At 42.0% G+C, this 23,552-nt stretch overlaps 1 protein-coding gene across 2 annotated transcripts in view; it reads left to right on the top strand.

The window, feature by feature from the left end:
- The first annotated feature begins 1,978 nt into the window (after positions 1-1,978).
- Positions 1,979-23,552, top strand: part of LOC125466429 (LIM zinc-binding domain-containing Nebulette) — a 278,097-nt gene continuing 256,523 nt past the window's right edge. Inside the window, exons 1-2 of one of the 2 annotated variants that reach the window (XM_048560919.2) lie at positions 1,979-2,213; positions 2,942-3,036. In XM_048560919.2, the coding sequence (XP_048416876.1) occupies positions 2,145-2,213; positions 2,942-3,036 (164 nt within the window). In that variant the 5' untranslated portion in view covers positions 1,979-2,144. Of the gene's footprint in view, positions 2,214-2,534; positions 2,762-2,941; positions 3,037-23,552 lie in introns of those variants that run through there. The other variant, XM_048560926.2, reaches the window with a different exon arrangement.

Genomic DNA, 23,552 nt, shown 5'->3' with positions numbered 1-23,552 from the left:
ACTCCAGGTGTGGCCTCACCAGGACGCTATACAGCTGCAGCATAGCCTCCCTATATTTAAATTCCATCCCTCTAACAATCCCTCTAGTTGCTTTTCTATTCTTCCAACTAAATGGATAACCTCACAGTTATCCACTTTAAGCTCCATTTGCCTTGGCCCATTCACCTAACCTGTCCACATCCATTTGTAATTTTCTTATTTCTTCATTACAACTTACTTTTAAAAAATCTATTTTGGTGTCATTTGCAAATTTGACCATGGTATCTTCTATCCTCACATCCAGATGCTGTCTAACCAAGCTTTTATACAATTGAAGCAAGGCTTCAAACTTCCAATTCTGAAATCTTCTTACAATAGATAACATTCCATTAGCCCTCTAAATAGCTTGCTGCACTAGTGTGTTAGCCTTCAGTGACTTATCAACAAGGAACCTAGATGTCTTTGCAAATCAACACTTTACAATCTCTTACCATTTGAGAAATACTCTGCACATTCCTCCTACCAATGCGGATAACCTCACATTTTCCACATTATACTACACCTGCCATGTTTTGCCCTTTCACTAAGCCTATCTAATCTTCATAAAACTGCTTTACATCTTCCTTACAACACACTCTCCTACTTGGCTTTGTATCATTCACAAATTGCGAAATATTACATTTGGTATCCAACTCTAAACCATTGATATATATGGTGAACACCTCTGGCCTAAGTACTGAACGTTGCAACATTCCACAAATTACCAGCCTGCCGATTTGGGAACAGTTTTCTGTCTATTATCCAATTATTAGTTCATGCCAGTATGTTACCTCCCATCCTATGTGCTTTCATTTTTCTAGCAGCCTCCTATAGGTGACTACTATGTGTAAATTTTGATTAGATCCCCTCCAATTCTTGTAAACTGCATCGAATACAGACCCAGAGTTCTCAACTACTTCTTATGACAAGGCCTTCATCCCCAGATTCATTCTTGTAAATCTCCTCTCAACCTCTCCAAGGCCAGCTCATCCTTTCTTAGATATGGGGCACAAAACTGCTCACAATACTCTAAATGAGGTCTCACCAGAGCTTTTTACAGCCTCAGAAGTACATCTCTCCTCTTGTAATGTAGTCTTCATCAAATGAATGCTAATATTGCATTTGACTTTCTAAGTGCCAACTGAACCTGCATGTTCACTGTAAGAGAATCTTATACTAGGTCTCACAAGTCTGTTTGTGCTTCAGATTTTCAAAACCTTTCCCCATTTTGAAAAGAGGCAGCATCTCTGTTCTTCCTTCCAAAGTGAAAACCCCTCACTTTCCCACATTGAATTCCATCTGCCCCTTCTTTGCCCACTCACCCAGCATGTCTAAGTCATACTGCAACCTCCCAGCCTCCTCAGCATTACCTGTCCCTCCACCTATCTTTGTGTCATCTGCAAACTTAGCAACAGTTCCTTTGTTCAGACCACATATTTGGACTGACAAAAAGTAGGTGTCAGTGTCCCGCAAAATTTCGTCCTTTACACTGCACATAAATCGTTTGCAATCGAAAATTAAAGTAATGAAATATGCAAATGGAACAAATTTTGGGATAGGGCATATAATTCAGACGACATTATAAAAATATAGGAGAAAAGGCAATAGACGCGCAAAAATGGAGGCTGACGGCAAATAAAATTCAATGTCACGAAATATTAGTGTGAAGGTTGGTCACTTATTCCTTGGAAGGCCAAAAACTATAAAGGAAAGAAAGGAGCAAAGTGATCAGGAAATAATCGCCTGTTTAAAAAGAGTAGCACAAGTTCACACCAGAATCACAACGTTGCGATTGACGAGGTATACATTCATCTACAATAACGAGCAGCCGGCCGCGATGATTGACAGCTCGGCCTGGGACGTGCGCGAACGTGCGGGGACGGCACTTACCCGCTGGGAATCGTGAACGCCGGCTGCATCGTGAGGCGGCTGGGGACGCGCACGCTAGGCACGCGCGCCGGAGCTTGGGGGTGGAGCTAGGGGAAGAGGGACTGAAGCAAGTGTCAGCGGGGCAGGCGAAGGCAGAGGCTTTTCTCTGACGGAGTGAGTGAGTGAGCGAGCGAGTGAGCAAGCAAGCAAGTGGACCGCTCATCACAGCCTCTGCTCACCCTCTTCTTGCACCAGTCATGAATCCTCAGTGCGCTCGCTGTGGCAAAATTGTTTATCCAACTGAAAAAGTGAACTGCCTGGACAAGGTAATGGAATGATTTTGTGTTTGATACCCTCCCTTCCCAGCAAAAGACCTTGTTTGCGCGGCGGCTTCGTCACTTGTTTCCTAGAAAGTGTTAAATAGACGGACAGACTGGGAATGTGGTTCGGAGATGAGGTGTGAGGGAATCGGGGGGTGGGAATGGCGCTGAGATCAGACCGGCGATGGTGCATTAAAATGGAGTTTCCAGCCTCTGAACTACGCGAAAAGTGTCGTTTTCAGGTGTCGGAGGCTTCACAGGCTGGCAACACATCTATTTCACTAATTCCAAGTGTGATGTGACGCATTGCTGAACGATGCGAAGCACCAGACGGGACGGGTACCAGGCAACCTGTCTGTGAATGTACCTGAAGAGAACGAGTTGATTTTTATTGAAAAATATGTATTTCGTGCACTTGGTTTATGCTCCTATTTATTCATATGCATGTGTACATTTCACCTGATCCTCTTTTTTTTATCCCCGCATGAAAAATTCAGCGTTCACGCTCAGAGGGTCAATGATCCATAGTTTGACGCAGGATTTATTGTTGAGAGGTGTGGAGACTGGAACAAATTATCTTGCTCTTGATTTAAGAATGTTTTTGGAGGGTTGTTTCATTTTATTCATAAATGTGGTCGAATTTCATATTTTTCTCGAGGTATTTTGTGATCCGATTGATTTATTGGATTAACCGCATGAAGAAGTGATAGATTTTCTATTTATTTTTGTTGCAGTATTGGCACAAATCATGCTTCCATTGCGAGATCTGCAGAATGACCCTAAATATGAAAACGTATAAAGGATACGATAAGAAACCTTATTGCAACGCGTGAGTAAACGTTGAGTTCTGTTTGCGTGTATGATGACTAACCTCATCAATACATTTTCGGCAGAGATCTCAGCTGCTGTATTGTCATTTAATCTTTGACAATACCATAATGAGCATAGTTAACTTAAGATAATAATTCTCTAAGAAACAAGTTTAGTGACCCTGCCCTAAGGTGTGGTAACTGTATTCACCATTTATCTTTGGCTTTTTAGTATTTTAGATGATTCCTTGTTGTGAGGCAAATTGTTTTTCCCATAAATACTCATTAAAAGTTTTCAATACTGGGCCATCTAAGTATTTTACATGTATGGTATTAACACTGTTTTATTCAATATTGTTGGAATGAATGTACTCACTGGAACATCTACAAAATAATGATTTTTGAAAATATGCAATTAAAAATGAGGCTAATATTGGGAAAATTATTTTGTTTCTGTGCTCAACTGAAATGTAAGTAATATATTTGAAATGCTCCAACATTAAAACTGGAGGCAAATCAACGTACGGATATCCAAACATCTGAACGAGGAGCAAGATAAGGCTCTTGAGCCTGCTCTGTCATTGAAAAAAGCCACAGTTGACCTGATTGTTCCACATTACTTCCATCCCTGATAACCTGTCATTTACCTCTGCCTTAAGAGTATTGAAAGGTTCTACTTCCACTCTTTTAAGGGAGCAAGTTTCAAAGACATTGTAGCCCCTTGTTAGAAAACTGACAGTTGTCTGTTCATATGTGCTAATATTCAATAAAACCGTTGTTTTATCTAAGGTAGACAAACAGGAGTCTGGAAGAACACAGCCACCCACGCAAAATCTGGAGGAAAGGAGCAGTCAATGTTTTGGGTATTACCTTTCAGGACTGGAGTCTTGAAGCCCTGAAGAAGGGTAATACCCGAAATGTTGACTGCTCCTTTCCTCCAAATACTGCCTGGCTTGCTGTGTTCTTCCAGCCTCCTGTTTGTCTTACCTTGGATTCCAGCATCTGCAGGTTTTTTGTCTCTAACTTTGTGTTATATAACCTGTACGGTAGCAGACTGGCTGCCTGGGACTAGGGCTGTCCCTATCAACAATTTGTCAATCACTTCTCTCAGAAAGCTGGGTAAAGGTACCAATATAGTGTAGCATGATCCAAGAAATTTTCTGATTGTGTGACCCTTTGGTGTCCTGAATTTGGATAGCTTGTAGATGATATTCAATACGAACAAGGGTGAGAAGATTCATAATAATTTGTAGCATGCTTTCCAGCACTGCAGTCTAGAAGAAACTGCCTTGTTGCAACTGCCAGAGCTGTAAGATGGATAAATATCGATGGGAGATCCTCTTAAAACATTGCTCCACTCATAGGAAACCATCACTCTCTCCTTTCTTAACCACTCCTGCCACCTACCATATAAGTAACGTCAAAAATTACACTTTATGGATGTTCCTGTTACATCATTAAGATCATGAAAGTCAAAAACTTTTACTTCATATCTCTAAATTATTTCAGTCTTTGACAAATGGTTTCAGACTGGATCCTAACTACAAACAACTGATTAAACAAAGCTCTGATAGTGTCTGTCTTGTAAACTTGGCCAACATTTTATGCCCTTTAGGTTGCAGAAGCAATGTATGATATTGACACATTCTGCCTGTTTTACCTGAATATCTTCCAATGATTAGTGCTGTCCATCATTTCTATTTCTCTTAATCAGTGGGTTCAACTAGTGGTGCATGTGTTCTTAATCTGATCTATTTTATCGCAACTCTAGTTAATTTTTCTATGTTGTTGGTTTTCTAGATCGTACCTCTGCTTCAATATCCCTCATTTTGTACCAGTTAACAGTTTTTGAAAAATTAAATCAAAATACCAAGTAACTGTGTAGACTTCTGGTGGGACCTGTGCAGGAATCCTCTCATTGATTGACTGGAGTTCCACAAAATGAGTTTGCAGATTCCCTTTGCTTAGTTTTGTAGGACCAGATATGGTGTGCAAAATTGATTAGAAATTTGTAATCTCGCTTGTAGAGATCCATCAAAATGACTTAGAAAGGAAATAGAAAAGTTATTCGATACAATCTGGACGTTGGTCTGAAATCCAGTGGGAAGATCGTTACTGCTTGTAGCAAAATTGTAAACCTGCTAATTATGCACAGCTTTAGGATTTTAATGGAAAGAGAGGCTCTTTCTTTATGTGCAATATCAAGAAGGATAATCTCCATATTGGCAGTATCTAGTGAGTAAATTTAAAGACAAGCCTACCCTATGATCAATGAAAGAAATTTCTGTTAGATTTCTCTAATTAAGCTTTGACTGGATATAATGTCCATCAAAGACCTTCAATTCTTCAATGTCCAAACATTGACTCACAACTTAGCTCTGTGCAGTAGTGACTCCATCATCACCATTACATCGGCTGAAAAATAATGCTTGTAGCAGAGTTCCAAAATAATTAGAAATTTTGACAATAAGTAAAACTTGTCTATTCTAAATGTTTAAGTGATCTAGGATAGATTTATCAATTATTTGTCATTAGACACTTTGTTTTTTAACTACTTTTTCTAACCTCTATGCAGATGTCCTTTGATCTCTCTGTTGTTCTGACTTGTTTACAGCACAGTTAGCACTATCATTGTGCCTGCTCATCTCTTACTGCATTGATTAAAGTTGTCTCACTGACTAATGAAAATCTGTCCTGTTTAGTGACTCCTGACCCACAGCAATGTGTTTGAATTGTATCTGCTTTAGGAAATGTCCCAGTCAGGCACTCAGTTCAAGGACAATTAGGGCTTGGCAACAAATCCTGGTCTTTCCAAAGGTGCAATCATCCCAGGAAAGAATAAAATGATTTTGAAAACAGAATGACATTGTTGATATCCTTGATAAGAGACAATGGGAAGTGCAGATGCTGGAGAATCCGAGATATCAAAGTGTGGAGCTGGATGATCACAGCAGGCCAAGCAGTATCTTAGGAGCACAAAAGCTGATGAGGTCTAGGCCTGAAACATCAGCTTTTGTGCTCCTAAGATGCTGCTTGGCCTGCTGTGTTCATCCAGCTGCACAATTTGTTATCTCTACTGTTGATATCCTGTATTTTCCACCTTCAGATTTTAGTTTATGCCCTTTTAATTGCCTCAAGTGTTTGCACTAAATTCGGAACACGTTGCTCTCATCAAACAGTGTGTTTAGCTTGTATATCCCACAGAGAACTGTGAGTTGATTCTTACTAGTAATAGGAAATGATCTTTATTGATTATAACACAATTAATACTATAAAATCGATTATGCTACAAATTAGCAATTAACAATTGAGGCAGCGTGGTGGCTCAGTGGTTAGCACTACTCCTCACAGCACCATGGATGTGGGTTCGATTCCACCCTCGGGCAACTCTTTGTGTGGGGTTTGCGCGTTCTCCCCATGCCCGCATGGGTTTCCTCTCGGTGCTCTGGTTTCTCCCCACATCCAAAGATGTGTAAGTTAGGTGGATTGCCATGCTAAATTGCCCATAGTGTTCAGGGATGTGTAGATTAGGTGGGTTATAGGGGAAAAGGTCTGGATGGGATGCTCTGAGGACTTGTTGGGCCAAAGGGCCTGTTTCCACAATGTAGGATTCTGTGATCTAAGTAACTGTATTTTCTCCAAGTATTTTTTTGGTAAGGGAACATACATTCCTGAGTTGGTTAGTAATTAATGATTCAGAACTAACTAGTGGATTATTTATAATATTTAGATTCTTTTAAGATGGTTTAAACATGACATTGACGTCTACTGAAAGATTTCTAAATGGCTAATTTTTCCTAAATCATCATGTATTATTTTGTCAATGAGTGATTTCAGTTTATCAATATTAGAACTGTCTTTTACCATCATTTGTTTGGAAAACCACATTAATTGCCATCCAAATATCACCTTGTGAAAATACATTTGAAGTTAAAGAAAATGTGTTGTGCTACTCGGTGAAGTGTTTAAAGTTTGAAAATTGAAAGGAAACAACAGAAAAGTTATTTGTTTGCTGCTGTGCTGAAAATCTGGGAAGAATTTAAAGAGAGACTCTCAGCAATTATAAAGCAAGAAACTCACATCAAGACTCTGAGACTTGAGGGTGGGCAGCTATATTGCACAGAGATGTGTTCAGGTGGAGGTATTGATAGAGAATTAGTAAGGATCAAGGGGTTTTGAGAGTATGCACTTGTGCACCTACCTCACTTGTATGCAAAGTTCAGCATTCCTTTGGAGTACTCCCTGCTTGCTTTTGGGTGCAAATATACATGGAATCCATGTCAGTTATGCCACTTGGTTTGTTATCGAACATGGTAAGACTTGAAATTAAGCAGGCAGCTGAATGGGCATTGATTTGGAATTGTATCATGATGAATTACTAAACACAATTTATTTTGAATCATTTGAGTCTGGCAAGTATATATGAATTGTTTAAAGTATGTTTTTAGTGGCATATGGAGACAATCTTTGAGAACATAGATGTACACTTTGATATGCCAATCAAATGATTAATTATTAACTCAGGAATACAGTTGTTGAATGGAAAGCATTCTGGAACATTTGCTTCATTTGGCATTTTGAATTTTTGGAGCCATGGAAGAAGTTGGTTGTTATTTCTACTGTTTATCTGTCTCTCCTTATGTTTCCTTGTGATTCATTTATTACATTTTTACTTCATTCATGGGATGTGGGGTTGCTAGCTAACTAAGCACTTTCTACCTGTCACTAATTACCCTTGAGAAGATGGTGATGAGCAGCTACCTTATCTTAATAAATACCTCCACTACTGAAGGTGGATCAAGATAATATTTTTGGCCTGTATGTAAGTTCGTTTCAACGGAATGTGTTGAAAAACAAATGGGCTGAATTCTTTGAAACCTGATAGACAGATATGGTTTCCTGAAAAAAAGGAACTGATTTGCTTTGGCTAAGATACAGATCCATGGATTTTAAAAAAAAAATCTTAACTTTAGGAGATGGTCGAATTATTTTTTTTGAATGGTTGGTTGGCTCAGTTGCTGCTGTGGAATTTTTCACAGCTGTCACAATGTGTGCAGTTTTTGGTACAGTTTTTTGAATGTGGATAAGTCCGAAGTCTCCTCCATAAGATAGAAACTTCTAATAACATTTTGTTTTCTTTCATAGGCATTGGTAGCTAGGCATCTTTGAATAGTTCAGCATTTATTGCACTTCCATAATTGCTCCTGAAAAGATAGTGGTGACTGCTGCAACCTATGGTAGGTATGCTCACATTGCTACGAGGAGAGGAGCTCTAATTTTGACCCAGTGGTGATGAAGACCTCTATTTCCTTTATCTGATGTTCCTTAGCTCCTACAATGACATCTAAGCTTTCTTTTATTTTTCATTCATTGAATGTGGACTTTGTAGGCTAGTCCAGCATTTATAGCTCATGGCTAATTAGCCTGGAGAAGGTGATACTGAGCTCCCCTCAAGAAGCGCTGCAGTTCTTCGAGTGTAGGGAATATCCTAGTGCTGTTAGGAAGTGAGTTCCGGATCCTGACCCTGGTACATTGAAGCAAAGATGATATTGTTCCAAATCAGAATAGTCAAGGATTTTATCTTAACTCTGGAAAGGTGCTTTTGAGGAATGTCTTTTGAGTGGATAAATGTGTGGTTATACACTTTGGTGGCAAGAACAGGAAGGCAGATTACTATCTCAATGGAGTCAAGTTAGGTAAAGGGGAAGGACAACGAGATCTAGGTGTTCTTGTACATCAGTCAATGAAAGCAAGCATGTAGCTACAGCAGGTAGTGAAGAAAGCTAATAGCATGCTGGCCTTCATCACATGAGGAATTGAGTATAGGAGCAAAGAGGTCCTTCTGCAGCTGTACAGGGCCCTGGTGAGACCACACCTGGAGTATTGTGTGCAGTTTTAGTCTGCCAATTTGAGGAAGGACATTCTTGCTATTGAGGGAGTGCAGCGTAGGTTCACAAGGTCAATTCCTGGAATGGTGGGACTATCATATGTTGAAAGATTGGAGCGACTGGGCTTATATCCTCTTGGGTTTAGAAGGATGAGAGGGGATCTGATGAGACGTATAAGATTATTAAGGGATTGGACACTGTGGAGGCAGGAAGCATGTTTCCGCTGATGGGTGAGTCCAGGACCAGAGGACACTGTTTAAAAATAAGGGGTAGGCCATTTAGAACAGAGTTGAGGAAAAGCTTCTTCGCCCAGAGAGTGGTGGATATATGGAATGCTCTGCCCCAGAAGGCAGTGGAGGCCAACTCTCTGGATGCTTTCAAGAAAGAGGTAGACAGAGCTCTTAAAGATAGTGGAATCAAGGGTTATGGGGATAAGGTAGGAACAGAATACTGATTGTGGATGATCAGCCATGATCATAATGAATGGTGGTGCTTGCTCGAAGGGCCGAATGGCCTACTCCAGCATCTATTGTCTATTGAGTCAGAGTAGATGCAGAATGAGTTAAGTCGAGCAGTAGGAGTGTCTGTCTCTCCCCTTGTGCTCCTTTCAACTTTTTTATCATTTAGTGAATTTGTCCTCTACTGATTCATCCCCTAAACTAAGTTGTCTCTAACTCTCTGAATTAAATTTTATATGTGCCTTTCTTGCCTGTCCATTAACCTTTCCATGTTGTTGAATCTGAAAAGTGATTGCAGTGTTGATGCATAGTGGAACTGTAGTTTACATTACTTAAGAGTGAAAATGATCTGTTGATGTACTCTGTTCAATCCTTTTAATCAGTTTCCTATTTCATGATGTCACACTGTCTTATTGATCAAGCTGAAGCACATATTTAAGTCTCCTGTAGCAATGTACCAAGTTCCTATTGAAATTGCACATACACAAAACACTTGCTCTGTTTTCTTTTGTCAACATGTTGTTGTTTTCTTAATTAAATTTGTCAGGCATGACTTGTCTTTATTAATTTGGTACTGGCTGTTGCTAATTAACTAAAACCTTTCTAGGCAGTTATTAAGTTTGTAACATGTAGAAGCTATTGATGTGAGGCTGACAGTTCCATAGTTACTTAGTTTGTTCTTTTGATCCCTTTGAAACATGTTCTACTGGAAATCTTCCAGTCTTCTGGCTCAACTTTCATATTCAATGAAGTATGCATGGACATTTTTGATCAAAGCCTTTTTTTTTTGCTCCATTCCCCTCAGCATTCTGGCATGCATGTTGTGAGGAACCAGTTACCTTTCTGCATTGAATTTAACATGTTCCTCATTACTAGTTCCTTGGATAGTTGTTCCTTGCCTCCCCTTTTGCCGTTCTGTTCTCGCTACTATGCTGGTTTGTTTTTTGGGAAACCTGAGATGAAGTGCTTGGTATCTCTGCTGCACTGTTACCTACCATAAGGTTTCTTCTTCACTTCAAATGAACCTTTGATCTCTATGTTACCTGCTAGCCTTTCCTTAATGGCATTAAACAAAAGCAGGTGTTGGAAATCTGAAATAAAAGCAGAAATTGCAGGTAATACCCAACATGTTGCATAGGATCGCTGAGAGAGAAATGGAACGAATTTTGCCACATGCTTTATGCTTAAAGGTGACCAGACAATTCTTGAGCTGAAAAACTATTTTAGTCCATGGGTAATGCAAGATACTTTCTCGTTAAAGGAGTTGAAACCAATGCTTGGAACAGCCATTCAGAAGCTGTTAAACAGTTGACTGTCGCTTAAGGTGCATATGAATGCCCCTTGAAGAGGTTACCCACTTATGCAATGCCCTTTGTGAAGAGCAGTCAGCTATGTTGGACTGAATACAATGTTCACATTAATTTGAACCGCTACTTAAAGGGCTACTCAGTATTCCGTATGCATTGCTCTGGAATTGTAAAAAGTGACTCTAAATACTTTGGAAGATTTTTGGACACACTTCATCAAGACTTCGCCAACACTTGAGCAATGCTTATTTTAGAAATTCTCTAAGGATTTCATATAAAAAGAGTAAGTAAAATCACCAACATAAAGGGAGTTCTTGATGACTGTCTAGCCAGGCTGCCTTACTTGTTCTGAACTGGAAGTGGAATGAGCATAGAAGGCAAGGCAGAGCACCAGCAGCTGCTGCAGGAGTGAGGGGCATGGAGGTAAAGTTGTGTCCTGTCTTTGAGGCTGCAGGATATTTCACATCCTCCATCAGGTTATCCACTGCCATACCAGACCACTTGTGTGCCTTGTCTCTCAGTCTTCGCGTCATTCGGCAAGATATTGTTGGTATCAGCCGGACCAATTTCCGGACCGTTAGTGAAGATGGTTGTGAGGAACTCTCATGTGCCACTTAACAAAATGTTTATCTTATTGACATTTGAGAAACGAGGCTGCAGATTTCTGGTTTAGCAACCCTGAGTAAATTCAAATTATATTGATGTAATCTTGGTCCCAATTGTTTATGCTAAATCCACAATTTTAAATGGGATAGACTTGATAAAACTACATCTTTTAGGAGCTGTTTTTAATCTTTGGCCAAAATGACCAACCTAATAATGCGAGACATTGTCTCATGGTATAGTTATGGTTGTGTTGGACTGGTGCTTGAATAGTCATTGGGGTAGATGTTCTAATTTCCCAGATGTTGGTGCAGAGACCTTTGCAGGACCAGTTTTTTGTGTGCCACTCATTTTGTACTCACTGAAGGAATGGCAATATATTTTCAAGTCGTAATGATGAGTGGCTTAGGAGGGGAATTTTCCATTGGTGGTTTTCCCGTGAATCTGCTCCCCTTCTCGATGGCACTGGTTGTGGCCTTGGAAGGTACTGTCTAAGGACCTGTGGTGAATTCCCGCAGTGCATCTTGCAGATGGCAAACACTGGCTGTAATTGAGCATCAGTGGTGGAGGGAGCGGATGCTTGTGGACGTAGTGACAATCGCGCAGGCTGCTTTGTCCTGGGTGATGTCAAGCTTCTTGAGTGTTATTGGAGCTGCACTCATCCAAGTAACTGGGAAGTATTCCATCCCACTCCTGACTTGTGCTTTATAGCTGGTGGACAGGTCTGGGGAGTCAGGATGAGTTGAAGATGAATGGTTCATCTGTTTTTGTCTTGTCTTATTGTATTTTATAGTGTTTTCATGCAAAACCTTGTTAAGCCATTTCAGAGGGTGGTTGGAGGTCATAAATTAGCCATACTTTGGATGTGCATCTGTTTTGCTTCCTTAAAGAACACAGTGAAACAGAAGGTCTTTTTTGGAATTCCAATAGCTATATGCTTAGCATTGCTGGTGGCTCTTTATTTTACATTTCTTTGATTCACTGAATTCACATTCATGAACTGCCAAGATGGTGTTTGAACTCTTTTTCAGAATAATAATATAGACTTCAGGATTACTAGTCCACCAATCCACTGTATCCCATTTTGGCTCAGTTAGCTCAGTTGACTGGGCAGCTGATTAGTGACACAGAGTGACAACTACAACACGAGTTCAACTTCCATACTGGCTGGGTTACCATGAAGGACTCTCCTTCTTGTCCTCTCTCCTGGCCTGAGATCAAGTGACCTTCAGGTTAAACCATCACAAGTTGTCTCTAATGAGAAAGCAGCCTGTGGTCTGGTAAAGCTGTGGTAACTTTACCTTTACCTTATAGCCTATTTTCATTTTTACTTTGTCATATTCTTTGATTTCATTAAAGTTTGTCTTTTTGAACCAGTGCTCTGTTTCTCTCCCTCTCTTTTGTTCTCTTTTACTGTCCTTCTTATCAAGCCAAACTATGTTTGTTGTAATGATGTAATGATCATTGTTTTCTAGTCGTTCCTCTATCCATGTATATTTTTTATTTGTCTTTGGTTCAGCAATGTTTCTGTTAGGACTAAAAACATACAGATTTGGAAGTACTTTGGAACTAACTTTCATCTTGCTGCTGCCCTGTTTAAGCCTAAACTGTTAGAAGTTGGATTCAAGTTACTGAAGAAACAAATCAGCTCATCTAATGTTAGCCATCTTCCTATTCCTATTTTTAAGCAAGCAGTGCTTTCATAAGAAAAGGCCTTAGTGCAGCATGAACAATAGAAACATAGAAAATGCAGCATGAAAAATAGAAACATAGAAAATAGGAGCAGGAGTAGGCCATTCAGCCCTTTGAGTCTACTCTGCCATTCACTACGATCAAGGCTGCTCATTTAACTCCTGCTGTCTCCCGATACTGTTTGATTCCTTTAGCTCTAAGGACTATGTCCATTTCCTTTTTGAAAACATTCAATATTTTGGCCTCTACTGTCTTCTGTGGCAGAGAATTCCACAGGCCCACTGCTATCTGGGTGAAGAAATTTCTCTTCATCGCAGTCCTAAATTGTCCACTCTATATCTTTTGATTATGATCTCTGGTTCCGGATTCCCGGATCATCAGGAACTTCCTCCCTGCATTTACTTGTCTAATCCTGTTAGAATTTTATAGATCTCTCTGAGGAATCCCTAATTCTACTGAAGTCCGGTGCGCATAGTCCTATCTGATCCAGTCTCACTTTATATGTCAGTCTTGCCATCCTAGGAATCAGTCAGACTAACCTATATTTCACTCCCTCCAAAACCAGAACATCCTGCCTCAGATAAAGAGACCAAAACTTGCACATGTGTGGTCCTAGTGTGGTCTCACTGAGGCTCTGTACAAATGCAGCAAGACATCTATGTTTCTGTGTTTCAGTCTTCTCGCTGTGAAGGCTAACATACCATTTCCTTTCTTCACCAGCTACGTGCTTACTTTCAGTGACTGGTGTTCTTGGTCTCATTGCTCCTTTTCCAATCGATCACCATTCAGATAATAATCTGTCTTCCTGTTTTTGCGACCAAAGTGAATAACCTAACATTTATGTTTTATTCATCCATGGGATCCAGGGTATTGCTGTTTGGGCCAGCATTTATTGCCAATCCCTAATTGCCTAGAGGGCAGTTGAGAGTCATCCACATTGTGTCTGCAGTCACATGTAGGCCAGACCAGATAAGGATGGCAGATTTCCTTCTGTAAAGGACATTAGTGAACTAGATGGGTTTTCCAACAGTTGACAATGGATCCATGGTCATCGTTACACTCTTAGTTCCTGATTTTTCACCATCTGCCACTGTGTATACATTATGCTTCGTCTGCCATGTACTTGTCCACTCGCTCACCTTGTCCAAATCACAGTGAACATCTCTGCATCTTCCTCATAGCTCTCCCCCTGACCCCATGCAACTTTGTGTCATCTGCTAACCTGGAGATGTTATGCTTCATGTCCTCAATCAACTGTATCGTTAACACATAGAGTTGGGTTCCAAGTGCCATTTCCTGCAGTCACTTTGACTGTCTGCAACCTGGTAAAATACCCATTTATTCCTACTCTTTTTTTCCTCTCTACGAACCAATTCTCATTTCAAAACTAAAGCAGAAATTGCTAAGGAAACTCAGCAGGTTTGGCAACATCTGTGGAGAGAAAGCAGAATCCGCCTATATCAATTGACTGTCTAATTCATCCACTTAAGGGGTGAAGTGACCCAGACAAACCAGTTTTGTATCTACTTATCTTATTATTGTCTCCTCAACTCTGCCCACAATCTACAGGTGGTACACATTGGGTGTTGCCTATTTTCAATGGCTTCCGAAAAATTCTAACTGTTCATTTTTAATCGGTTTGGGAGATGTTTTTCTTTCATTTTATTGTTTTGTTCGGCCACTTAAATAGTTTCAAAGTGTTTGTTTGGCATGGCCACAAAACAATTTGAACTCTTAGAGGATTTAGTTTTTTTTCTGTTGACTCCTCTATGGAATGGGGGGGGGAGGAGGAGGAGGAGGAGGAGGAGGAGGCAAGGACAGCTGGATGTGTATGGAGAGTGAAAATGAGGTTTGTTAATAGGCCAACATGCCTATAGTTCTCTGAAGAGCTGTGCGTAAGCAGGCTGTGCTTCTCATGGGAGGATAATATAGAGTTTGTCACCGTCTGCATTAGAAACTGCAACCAACTGTCACGGCTAACAGCATTGCGTCTTGCAGTCAAGGTCACTGCAGCCTCTTCAATGTAAATGAGTCCCAACTGCGTAAATTGATTTGGGCATTTGCTGACCTTATCTGGCAGAGAGAGTAGACATTGCCTGACAGATGTACACTTATTTGTAAAAATATTTATCTTCTTTGCTGCTTTAATTACACTTAACCGAGTGTATCTTTAGTAAGTAAAGTTGTCCATTATTATAGATAACAAGGTGTAGACCTGGATGAACACAGCAGTCCTAGCAGCATCTTAGGAGTAGGAAAGCTGACATTTCGGGCCTAGACCCTAAACGTCAGCTTTCCCGCTCCTAAGATGCTGCTTGGCCTGCTGTGTTCATCCAGCTTCACACCTTGTTACCTCAGATTCTCCAGCATCTGCACTTCCTGTTATCTCTTGTCCAATATTATGGCTGTTTTACTCCTGCAGATCTTGTAATTTGTCTACACATCTCCGCTCCTTTAATCTCTCTTCTTGTTTCTGATCAGAGGCCTGTAATACCCTCCCAAAAGAATAACCAAATCTTGGTATTCCTCAACTCTATAACAAAATTGTTTCGGCTCTTGTATTCTGTCCTTTCAACGGCGATCTGATGTTTGATTAATGATTTCACCCTGCCTTTCTTGTTTGTGACTAAAACAGAGGGTGTGGGAGAAACCCAGTAGATCTGGGAATATCCATGGAGAGAGAAAAAAAGTTAAAGTTTCACGTCAAGTGACCCTTTATCAACACACGCAGTTGAGTCGCTCCTACTGCCAGAGACTTGGTTCTTGCTGCATTTCCCAGAGAAACCATGTTACTATCCCGCAGTATCCCAATTAGGAAATCTGTTGCAGAGAGAGATGGCTTTAAGGACCTTCTGCACCACCTGCCTAGTGATTTCACTCTGCCTGGCAGTCGCGCACTCTCTTTCTGCTGACACACTGTTTACTTGCAATCTGACCACCTCACTGGTCATGCTGTCAGTGGAGGATTCAGCCTTGTGGATGCTCCAAAATGACTCCAGCCATCACTCCAGATCTGTAACATAGATTTCCAGTAGCTGCAGCTGGAGACTTGTCCTCACACATGGTACCCTGAACACTAACTTCCCATATTGCCCAGGAGGCTCTTCTGTTGCCATCACATAGCCTCAAATTATCCTCTTTCTGTTTCATTCCTGTAGTTTAAAGGATATTAAATATACACCAGAGTCTTTGCCTCTTTCCTTATACTTAGGAAAATTAAAATAAGCATTGATCTTAGGATTAAAGACTTGCCAGCTAAAGTACACCCTTGGCCTTAGTTACCAAGGCTATCACTTGGCTGATGCTAGCTCCTGGTCTTCTTTTCGACAACATTCTAGAGTAACATCATGTGTAAAATATATAGTCATTCCTCTCATGCTTCAAATCATGTTTTGGTCTTTTAAATAAAGAGGAGTGGGGAGTAATAAAATGCCCTAAGCTTCTCTGTAGGTCTCCCTTTCTCACCGAATTTGTAGCATTTCTATTCTGATGGGTCTCTACAATGCAGTGGGAAGTGACCAGGGACAAGTAATAAGTGGAAATGGCCTGTTGGATTAGTGTGAGGTAAAAAGGGACAAGAACGCTCTGGATGGGTACCTGGTGACCAGGTTGGAACTGGCACTATTGGTATCCATATCAGACAACATTCCCTGCCATCGCCTTTCATTCTCTAGATGCCAAGCTAGAAAATGATTGGGGCAGTGTCCAGAGTGGGCAGAGCTGGTGTCAGTTTGATGGGCAAATGCACAACATCCACATTAACTAGATGGTAGGGTGTCCTGGCAACAAATACAGTAAGCATCCATTTGCAAGTCCCAGCTAAATTTTAACGAACAATTATTTCATCTCCCATTTGCTATGCATGTAGAGTGAAGTTGTTTGGGCATTGGATACTGGTCAGAGGCAACTTGCTACGTGCTTTTGCTGCTTGCAAGTGGAATTTGTGTGTCTCAATGATGTGGAAATTGGCAACAATGATGCTACAAAAGGCCAATTCGGGCCAAGGGGGAACCATTCTTTGTGCAACTTCCAAGGATGTTTTGGGAGCCACACACCATCATTTTGTCTCTCATTTAGGGCAGCGATGGTCAATACTGAATGCAGTTAGGAGATGAATGACTGATGTGGGTCTGGAATGGGAAAGGTTTTGCAGCCTGGCAGACACACCCTTTTTGATGTAAAGTGCTGGTCACTCAGCCGATGTTGCAGCTTCACTGAGTGGCTGCTTGTGCTGCTAGCTGAGGCCGAATGAATGATGGAGACATTGCCCTCATTATCAGGCTTCCCCATGTCTCACTGTCTGGAGGAGAGTGTGCAACCCTCCTCTGAAGGATATGCCAGCACTGAGTGTTTGGAGGTTCAGAATTCTCTTTCACCCCTTCTCTTCCTATTGTAGGTCATTTTTACCTCGAGTCCAGCGCCTGACTTGGTCACTGCACCTGGCCACCAAAGAAGTTGAAGGTGGGTACACGAGGGCCTAGGCTGATGGCAGGCTCAGGAGAAGCAGCAGGCTGAGTTCGAAGACCACCCCGGTCAGGCAGACATCATTGCTGCAGGACTTCGCTCTTGCCCTGGTGCAGGTTCCCTATATGTGGAGAGACCTGCTGAAGTTTGCTCATGCTGGAGCTGGACCTGAGGGCTGCTGGAGTGGGAGCTGTATTCCTCCAGTATGGTCTGGACAGAATGGTGTGGAATCACCCTGATGAGCTGTGTCCTGCACAATTGGAGCAGGCAGTGAGGTGATGTGCTGAATGCTAGGGAGCTGGGCAATTGGGAGTGGTCTTCTGAAGAGGAGGACAAGGATATTTGGGAGGAGGAAGCTATCATTGTCCCTGAGAGCATTCAGCTGAGGAGGGCATAACAACTGGATGGAACCTTGCTGACACTTGCTTCCAATAGATGAGAGCTGAGTGCAACATGTCATCATACTCTGTAAATTATCTAATGGTCATGATGCCAAAATCTGGTTTGCGTTGTTAGAGCAAACTGAACCCTCTGTTGGTTTTGTTTTTGTTCCTTTTGCTGACTGGAAATAAAAGCTCATGTTTGGATTTGTTAACTTTGCTTGCCTGCTTTGGATGTGTGCCCCTACTGGACAGCAAAACTTGCATAGCTGCAGTGGGTGCTGGAGACATGAGAGCTCACCTAGAGTGTCTTTTGATGAGATGAAGCTGTGGACAAGTGAAGTGTGTGATGCAATTGTTAAACTGTGGTGAGAGTGAGAGAGTGGGGCTTTCTGTGTGAGAGAGTGCCAGGCATGCTACCTAGGTGCCATGGGCAGTGTGTTTTTATGGGTACTGTGCCATATGTTGGTGGGGGTAACAGTGTGTTTCTAATGCTTGTCTGGGTGCACAGCAGCCTTTCAAAGATGGTGTGGGAATTTGGATATCCTCTGAGTGGCGCCTTGTTTTGGGAATAATACATGGTAAGATGGGGGTGGAATTGGAATTGAATGAAGCCTTACAGACAGGTTAGGTCATCAATGAGATGGTTTTGGTCGGATGCAACTAGAAAATTCGCTGTACCTCAATCAATGCCCTTTTGGACAAACAACTTGATGCAACTCAAATTTAGCTTAAAAAAGTAAGATTCAGCCCTATGTTTTTCTGCAGTTGATTCCCTGTAAAATTTAAATCTGCTATCATAGAGTTGAATGTTGTTAGTATGCTGACATCTCTTAACACTAGTACCATGTGAGACATTGCTCTCCATTTTTTCACAAGCCTGGCCACGTTTCCATACGTGTACACCTGGTGGAAAATCCAGAAATTTTAGTAACCACTGCATTGAGGTTAGAAAATATTTCCTGTGGATTTTTCTTCCATACCTACCTGAGATGGGTCTGAATTTGAGCAAAACAGTAGATCCTGGCTCCAATGACAGAAACATTGATCTATTCAAGTGGATTTGCTCATTAGCCCAACAGGTACACCACAGAAATGTATCACCGATGTTGTTGAACCATAGGATCACCACTGTCCAGGAAACTAATTCCATTCAGCAACATTTTGAGGTATGTTTTTGGAAATTGGAGGAGTCGTGGATCAATACGCCAGGAACATAAATTTTTTTTTCTTTCAATTGACAGACCATTCATCTCTAGGCTCCGAGAAAACAGTTCTTGTAATTAAATTGTTGCGCATGTGGGAGACTTCAAAACCAAGTCAGTGTTTGTATATTTTTCAATTGTTGTCATCCACTCTTTACATGATGGATTGACTGACTAACTAACTGCTTTATGAGCATAGGGTTTTGTTTGGAAAACAATACAAAGAGCCAAGTAAGCTGAACGATTGCACGCTTTGCACATAAAATCTGAAATATAGCTTTTGGAAGCAGTTGGAGTATCTTAAAGTACTTTAATCCAATGTCACCACCTTAATTTTAAAACTATTCCATGTAAGATAATAGTGGGTTGTGATGCTGTATTAAAGTTGTATCAAGTATTGCCTTTCGTTATAGTTTTAAAGTGGAAAGGTCATCAGAATATTTACAGAGTCAAGATGACTGTCTTGACCATGACTAGATTAGTTTTAACAATAAATGTGACGAAGCAACATTTACTGTTGATACAAATTTTCATCACCATTTATGCATTTATTTGCAAGATGTTGCTTCTAATTTTTTTGGGTGGCTAACTGGTATTTTATGTAATTAACTGCACTTATGATGAATAAACGTTGGCCATTTCTGTTAGTTCATTTCATTTCATCAACAAGACGTACTGTTTAATTTTGTCTAGTTTACTGAAAAGCTTATGTTTTTATTTCTGATCTATGTCTTTATTAAAGACATATCAAAAAATCATGTACAGCTCCTTGCTCTTTTCCCAACAGTATTTTCATTACCTGTCACTCTGATTTTTCTCTCTGCCATTAGTGCTGTGATCCTGTGTCTAATTCTGGACTTGACAGCTGTCAAAGTATGACAGAAATCTGTACAATAATAAATATATTCAAAATTTAATGATGTGCTTAAGTAGTGTGTGCTATCTATTACTTTAATTTTTCAGATGGATTTTGGTTAGTCCTGTGGAGGTATTTTCTTTTAAAAATGGCCAGCATGTCAATTTGGAAGAGTATATTAAACACATTAGTTCCATGAAAGCATGTGACTGCTTGGAGTGCCTGGGAGAACCACAGTCATGTTAATGGAAATATGTTTATACTGCTGTGTTTATGACAGGCAGAGCAACCATATTAAAGCAATTAATTTAGTTTTCAACTCCGATCAGAAGAATCTGGAGTTCAGTTCAGAAGATGGATTAATTTATTCCTGCAGGGTGATCAGTTCTGTTCAGGGGCACCAGGCACAATGGTTTCTAGTCCATGGAAGCCAACAGAGTTTGGTTAGAAAAATTCAAGTAGTTAGATCTATTAGATGCTCAACATTGTGGTTGGCTCATGTCATGCACAAAGGATTAATTAAAAGACTAGCACCAATAATCCAAGGGAAAGAAATTGCAAAGCAGAAAGCATTGTTATGAACAGACTAGATTCAAAAATCTGAGGTATGAATGATATTCATCTGGGACTGAGTTTCTATGAGGAAATTGATGTTTGTTTCAAGACCTTTGACAGTCTATATATGTATATATATATATTTATAAAACACATAGCAACCACTATACATGACTGCCTTTGACCTCACTAAGGCTATCTGTAGAAATTCATGACCCATTGTCTATACTGTATGACATACAACCTGTTATCCTCATCAACAGATCCACCATTGATTCAACATGATTGTAAACTGGAGGTGAGTAAGTCAGCCACCTTACTGCTCTTCTCCTTCTTCTTGTCCTCCTCCTTCACCTTCGTCCTCTTCGCTACAACACTCCACCTCATATCCCTGAAGTTCCCTGTTGCAGTGGAGCTTCTGTATAGGATGAGTTCAACTGACACTGCCTGCAGTCCAGAGCTAAGATCACTCCAACCTCCATCATTGATTTTGGAGTATGTAGCATTTGTGTGTGTGCACGCTCAGGCCAAATTCCAATCCATTGTTGATGCATTTGTCTATGTAGGAGTGGGCCTGAGGGCTAAACATCTGGTAGACTCAAAAACCTGCACCCTATACCAACCTTCGTCCATTGAGCAATTCTGTTTGGACCCTCCTCCACCACTAAATACATGCACATATACATACGCGCACCCACAAAACCAACTATAAAAATCCTTGGCACTGTGGATCAATTCAGTAAGAGCAGAAGCAGTGAAAATTAGCATTGCCTCTGGAGTGCCAGCACCGTCTAAAAGTACAATGCCTGATGATGAAGTCCTCAAACCTGGTGCTGGGATCAGGGACTACAGGGCAGCAGTCTTACCCACCCTGCCGTATGTCTATGCCTCTGATGCAATGTGCAGCGCAACCCTGAAGGCCTTACAGCAGTGATATTGCTGCAAACCCAACGGCAGGCTAGGCGCTCCAATATCAGTGCCCTCTGTCTGGCCATACCCAGGTGCCTGGGATGTTGGTTAATCAGCTGTGTTAGGTGGATCACATCATTTGCATACCTAATAGTTCTCTAAGCATTGTCATAGTAAATCATTACTAGAGGGCAGAGAAAATGGCTCAGTGATGCCTGAAAGCCTTCCCTGGGGAAAATAAAATAGCAGCAGCCCCATTGAGCAATGAGAATGCCTCACCTAACACCATCCAAACTGGAGAAGAAGCATCCATAAAGGGGTCAGCATTTGAAGCATTGTTGCTAGGATTCGGTGCAGTTCAAGCACAAACGGTAGAAGGAACATGTAAAAACATGCACCCTATTTGCCTCACATTTTATTATCTTGGAATCTCCAGCATCTGCAGTTCCCATTATCTCACCCTATTTGCCCTTTACTTGTGGCAGGATGTGTGGATCCAGCATCGGACACTTTAGTCACTTTAAATCAATACTCTGGAGTGGAGAAACATCATCCCCAATCTCAAGGACAGACGAAGAAAAAGTAGAAGACTTTGTGCATTCTAGATGAAAGCAAACACCAGAAGAAAGCTGACTAGAAGAGAGTGTTAGTGATAATGGGAACTGCAGATGCTGGAGAATCCAAGATAATAAAATGTGAGGCTGGATGAACACAGCAGGCCCAGCAGCATCTCAGGAGCACAAAAGCTGACGTTTCGGGCCTAGACCCTTCATCAGAGAGGGGGATGGGGTGAGGGTTCTGGAATAAATAGGGAGAGAGGGGGAGGCGGACCGAAGATGGAGAGAAAAGAAGATAGGTGGAGAGGAGAGTATAGGTGGGGAGGTAGGGAAGGGATAGGTCAGTCCAGGGAAGACGGACAGGTCAAGGAGGTGGGATGAGGTTAGTAGGTAGGAGTTGGAGGTGCGTTTTGTGGTGGGAGGAAGGGATGGGTGAGAAGAAGAACAGGTTAGGGAGGCAGAGACAGGTTGGACTGGTTTTGGGATGCAGTGGGTGGAGTGGAAGAGCTGGGCTGGTTGTGTGGTGCAGTGGGGGGAGGGGACGAACTGGGCTGGTTTTGGGATGCGGTGGGGGAAGGGGAGATTTTGTCCAGGAACTCCCTACCTACATCCGTGACACCACCCACGCCCTCCACCTCCTCCAGGACTTCCAATTTCCTGGCCCCCAACACCTCATTTTCGCCATGGACGTCCAGTCCCTATACACCTGTATTCCACATGCAGATGGCCTCAAGGCCCTCAGCTACTTCCTGTCCCAGAGGCCCGACCAGTCCCCCTCCACTGACACCCTCATCCGCCTAGCCGAACTCGTCCCCACCCTCAACAACTTCTCTTTCGATTCCTCCCACTTCCTACAGACAAAGTGGGTGGCCATGGGCACCCGCATGGGCCCCAGCTATGCCTGCCTCTTTGTAGGTTACGTGGAACAGTCCCTCTTCCGCACCTACACAGGCCCCAAACCCCATCTCTTCCTCCGTTACATTGATGACTGTATCGGCGCCGCCTCTTGCTCCCCAGAGGAGCTCGAACAGTTCATCCACTTCACCAACACCTTCCACCCCAACCTTCAGTTCACCTGGGCCATCTCCAGCACATCCCTCACTTTCCTGGACCTCTCAGTCTCCATCTCAGGCAACCAGCTTATAACTGATGTCTATTTCAAGCCCACTGACTCCCACAGCTACCTAGAATACACCTCCTCCCACCCACCCTCCTGCAAAAATTCCATCCCCTATTCCCAATTCCTCCGCCTCCGCCGCATCTGCTCCCACGATGAGGCATTCCACTCCTGCACATCCCAGATGTCCAAGTTCTTCTTCAAGGACCGCAATTTTCCCCCCACAGTGGTCGAGAACGCCCTTGACCACGTCTCCCTCATTTCCCGCAACACATCCCTCACACCCCGCCCCCGCCACAACCGCCCCAAGAGGATCCCCCTCGTTCTCACACACCACCCCACCAACCTCCGGATACAACGCATCATCCTCCGACACTTCCGCCATCTACAATCCGACCCCACCACCCAAGACATTTTTCCATCCCCACCCTTGTCTGCTTTCTGGAGAGACCGCTCTCTCCGGGACTCTCTTGTTTGCTCCACGCTGCCCTCCAACCCCACCATACCCGGCACCTTCCCCTGCAACCGCAGGAAATGCTACACTT

The sequence above is a fragment of the Stegostoma tigrinum genome, chromosome 2 (genome assembly GCF_030684315.1).
Source record: "Stegostoma tigrinum isolate sSteTig4 chromosome 2, sSteTig4.hap1, whole genome shotgun sequence".
NCBI lineage: Eukaryota > Metazoa > Chordata > Chondrichthyes > Orectolobiformes > Stegostomatidae > Stegostoma > Stegostoma tigrinum.
The sequence above is the reverse complement of the archived record's forward strand: the minus strand, read 5'-3'. Positions and strand labels throughout refer to the sequence as shown.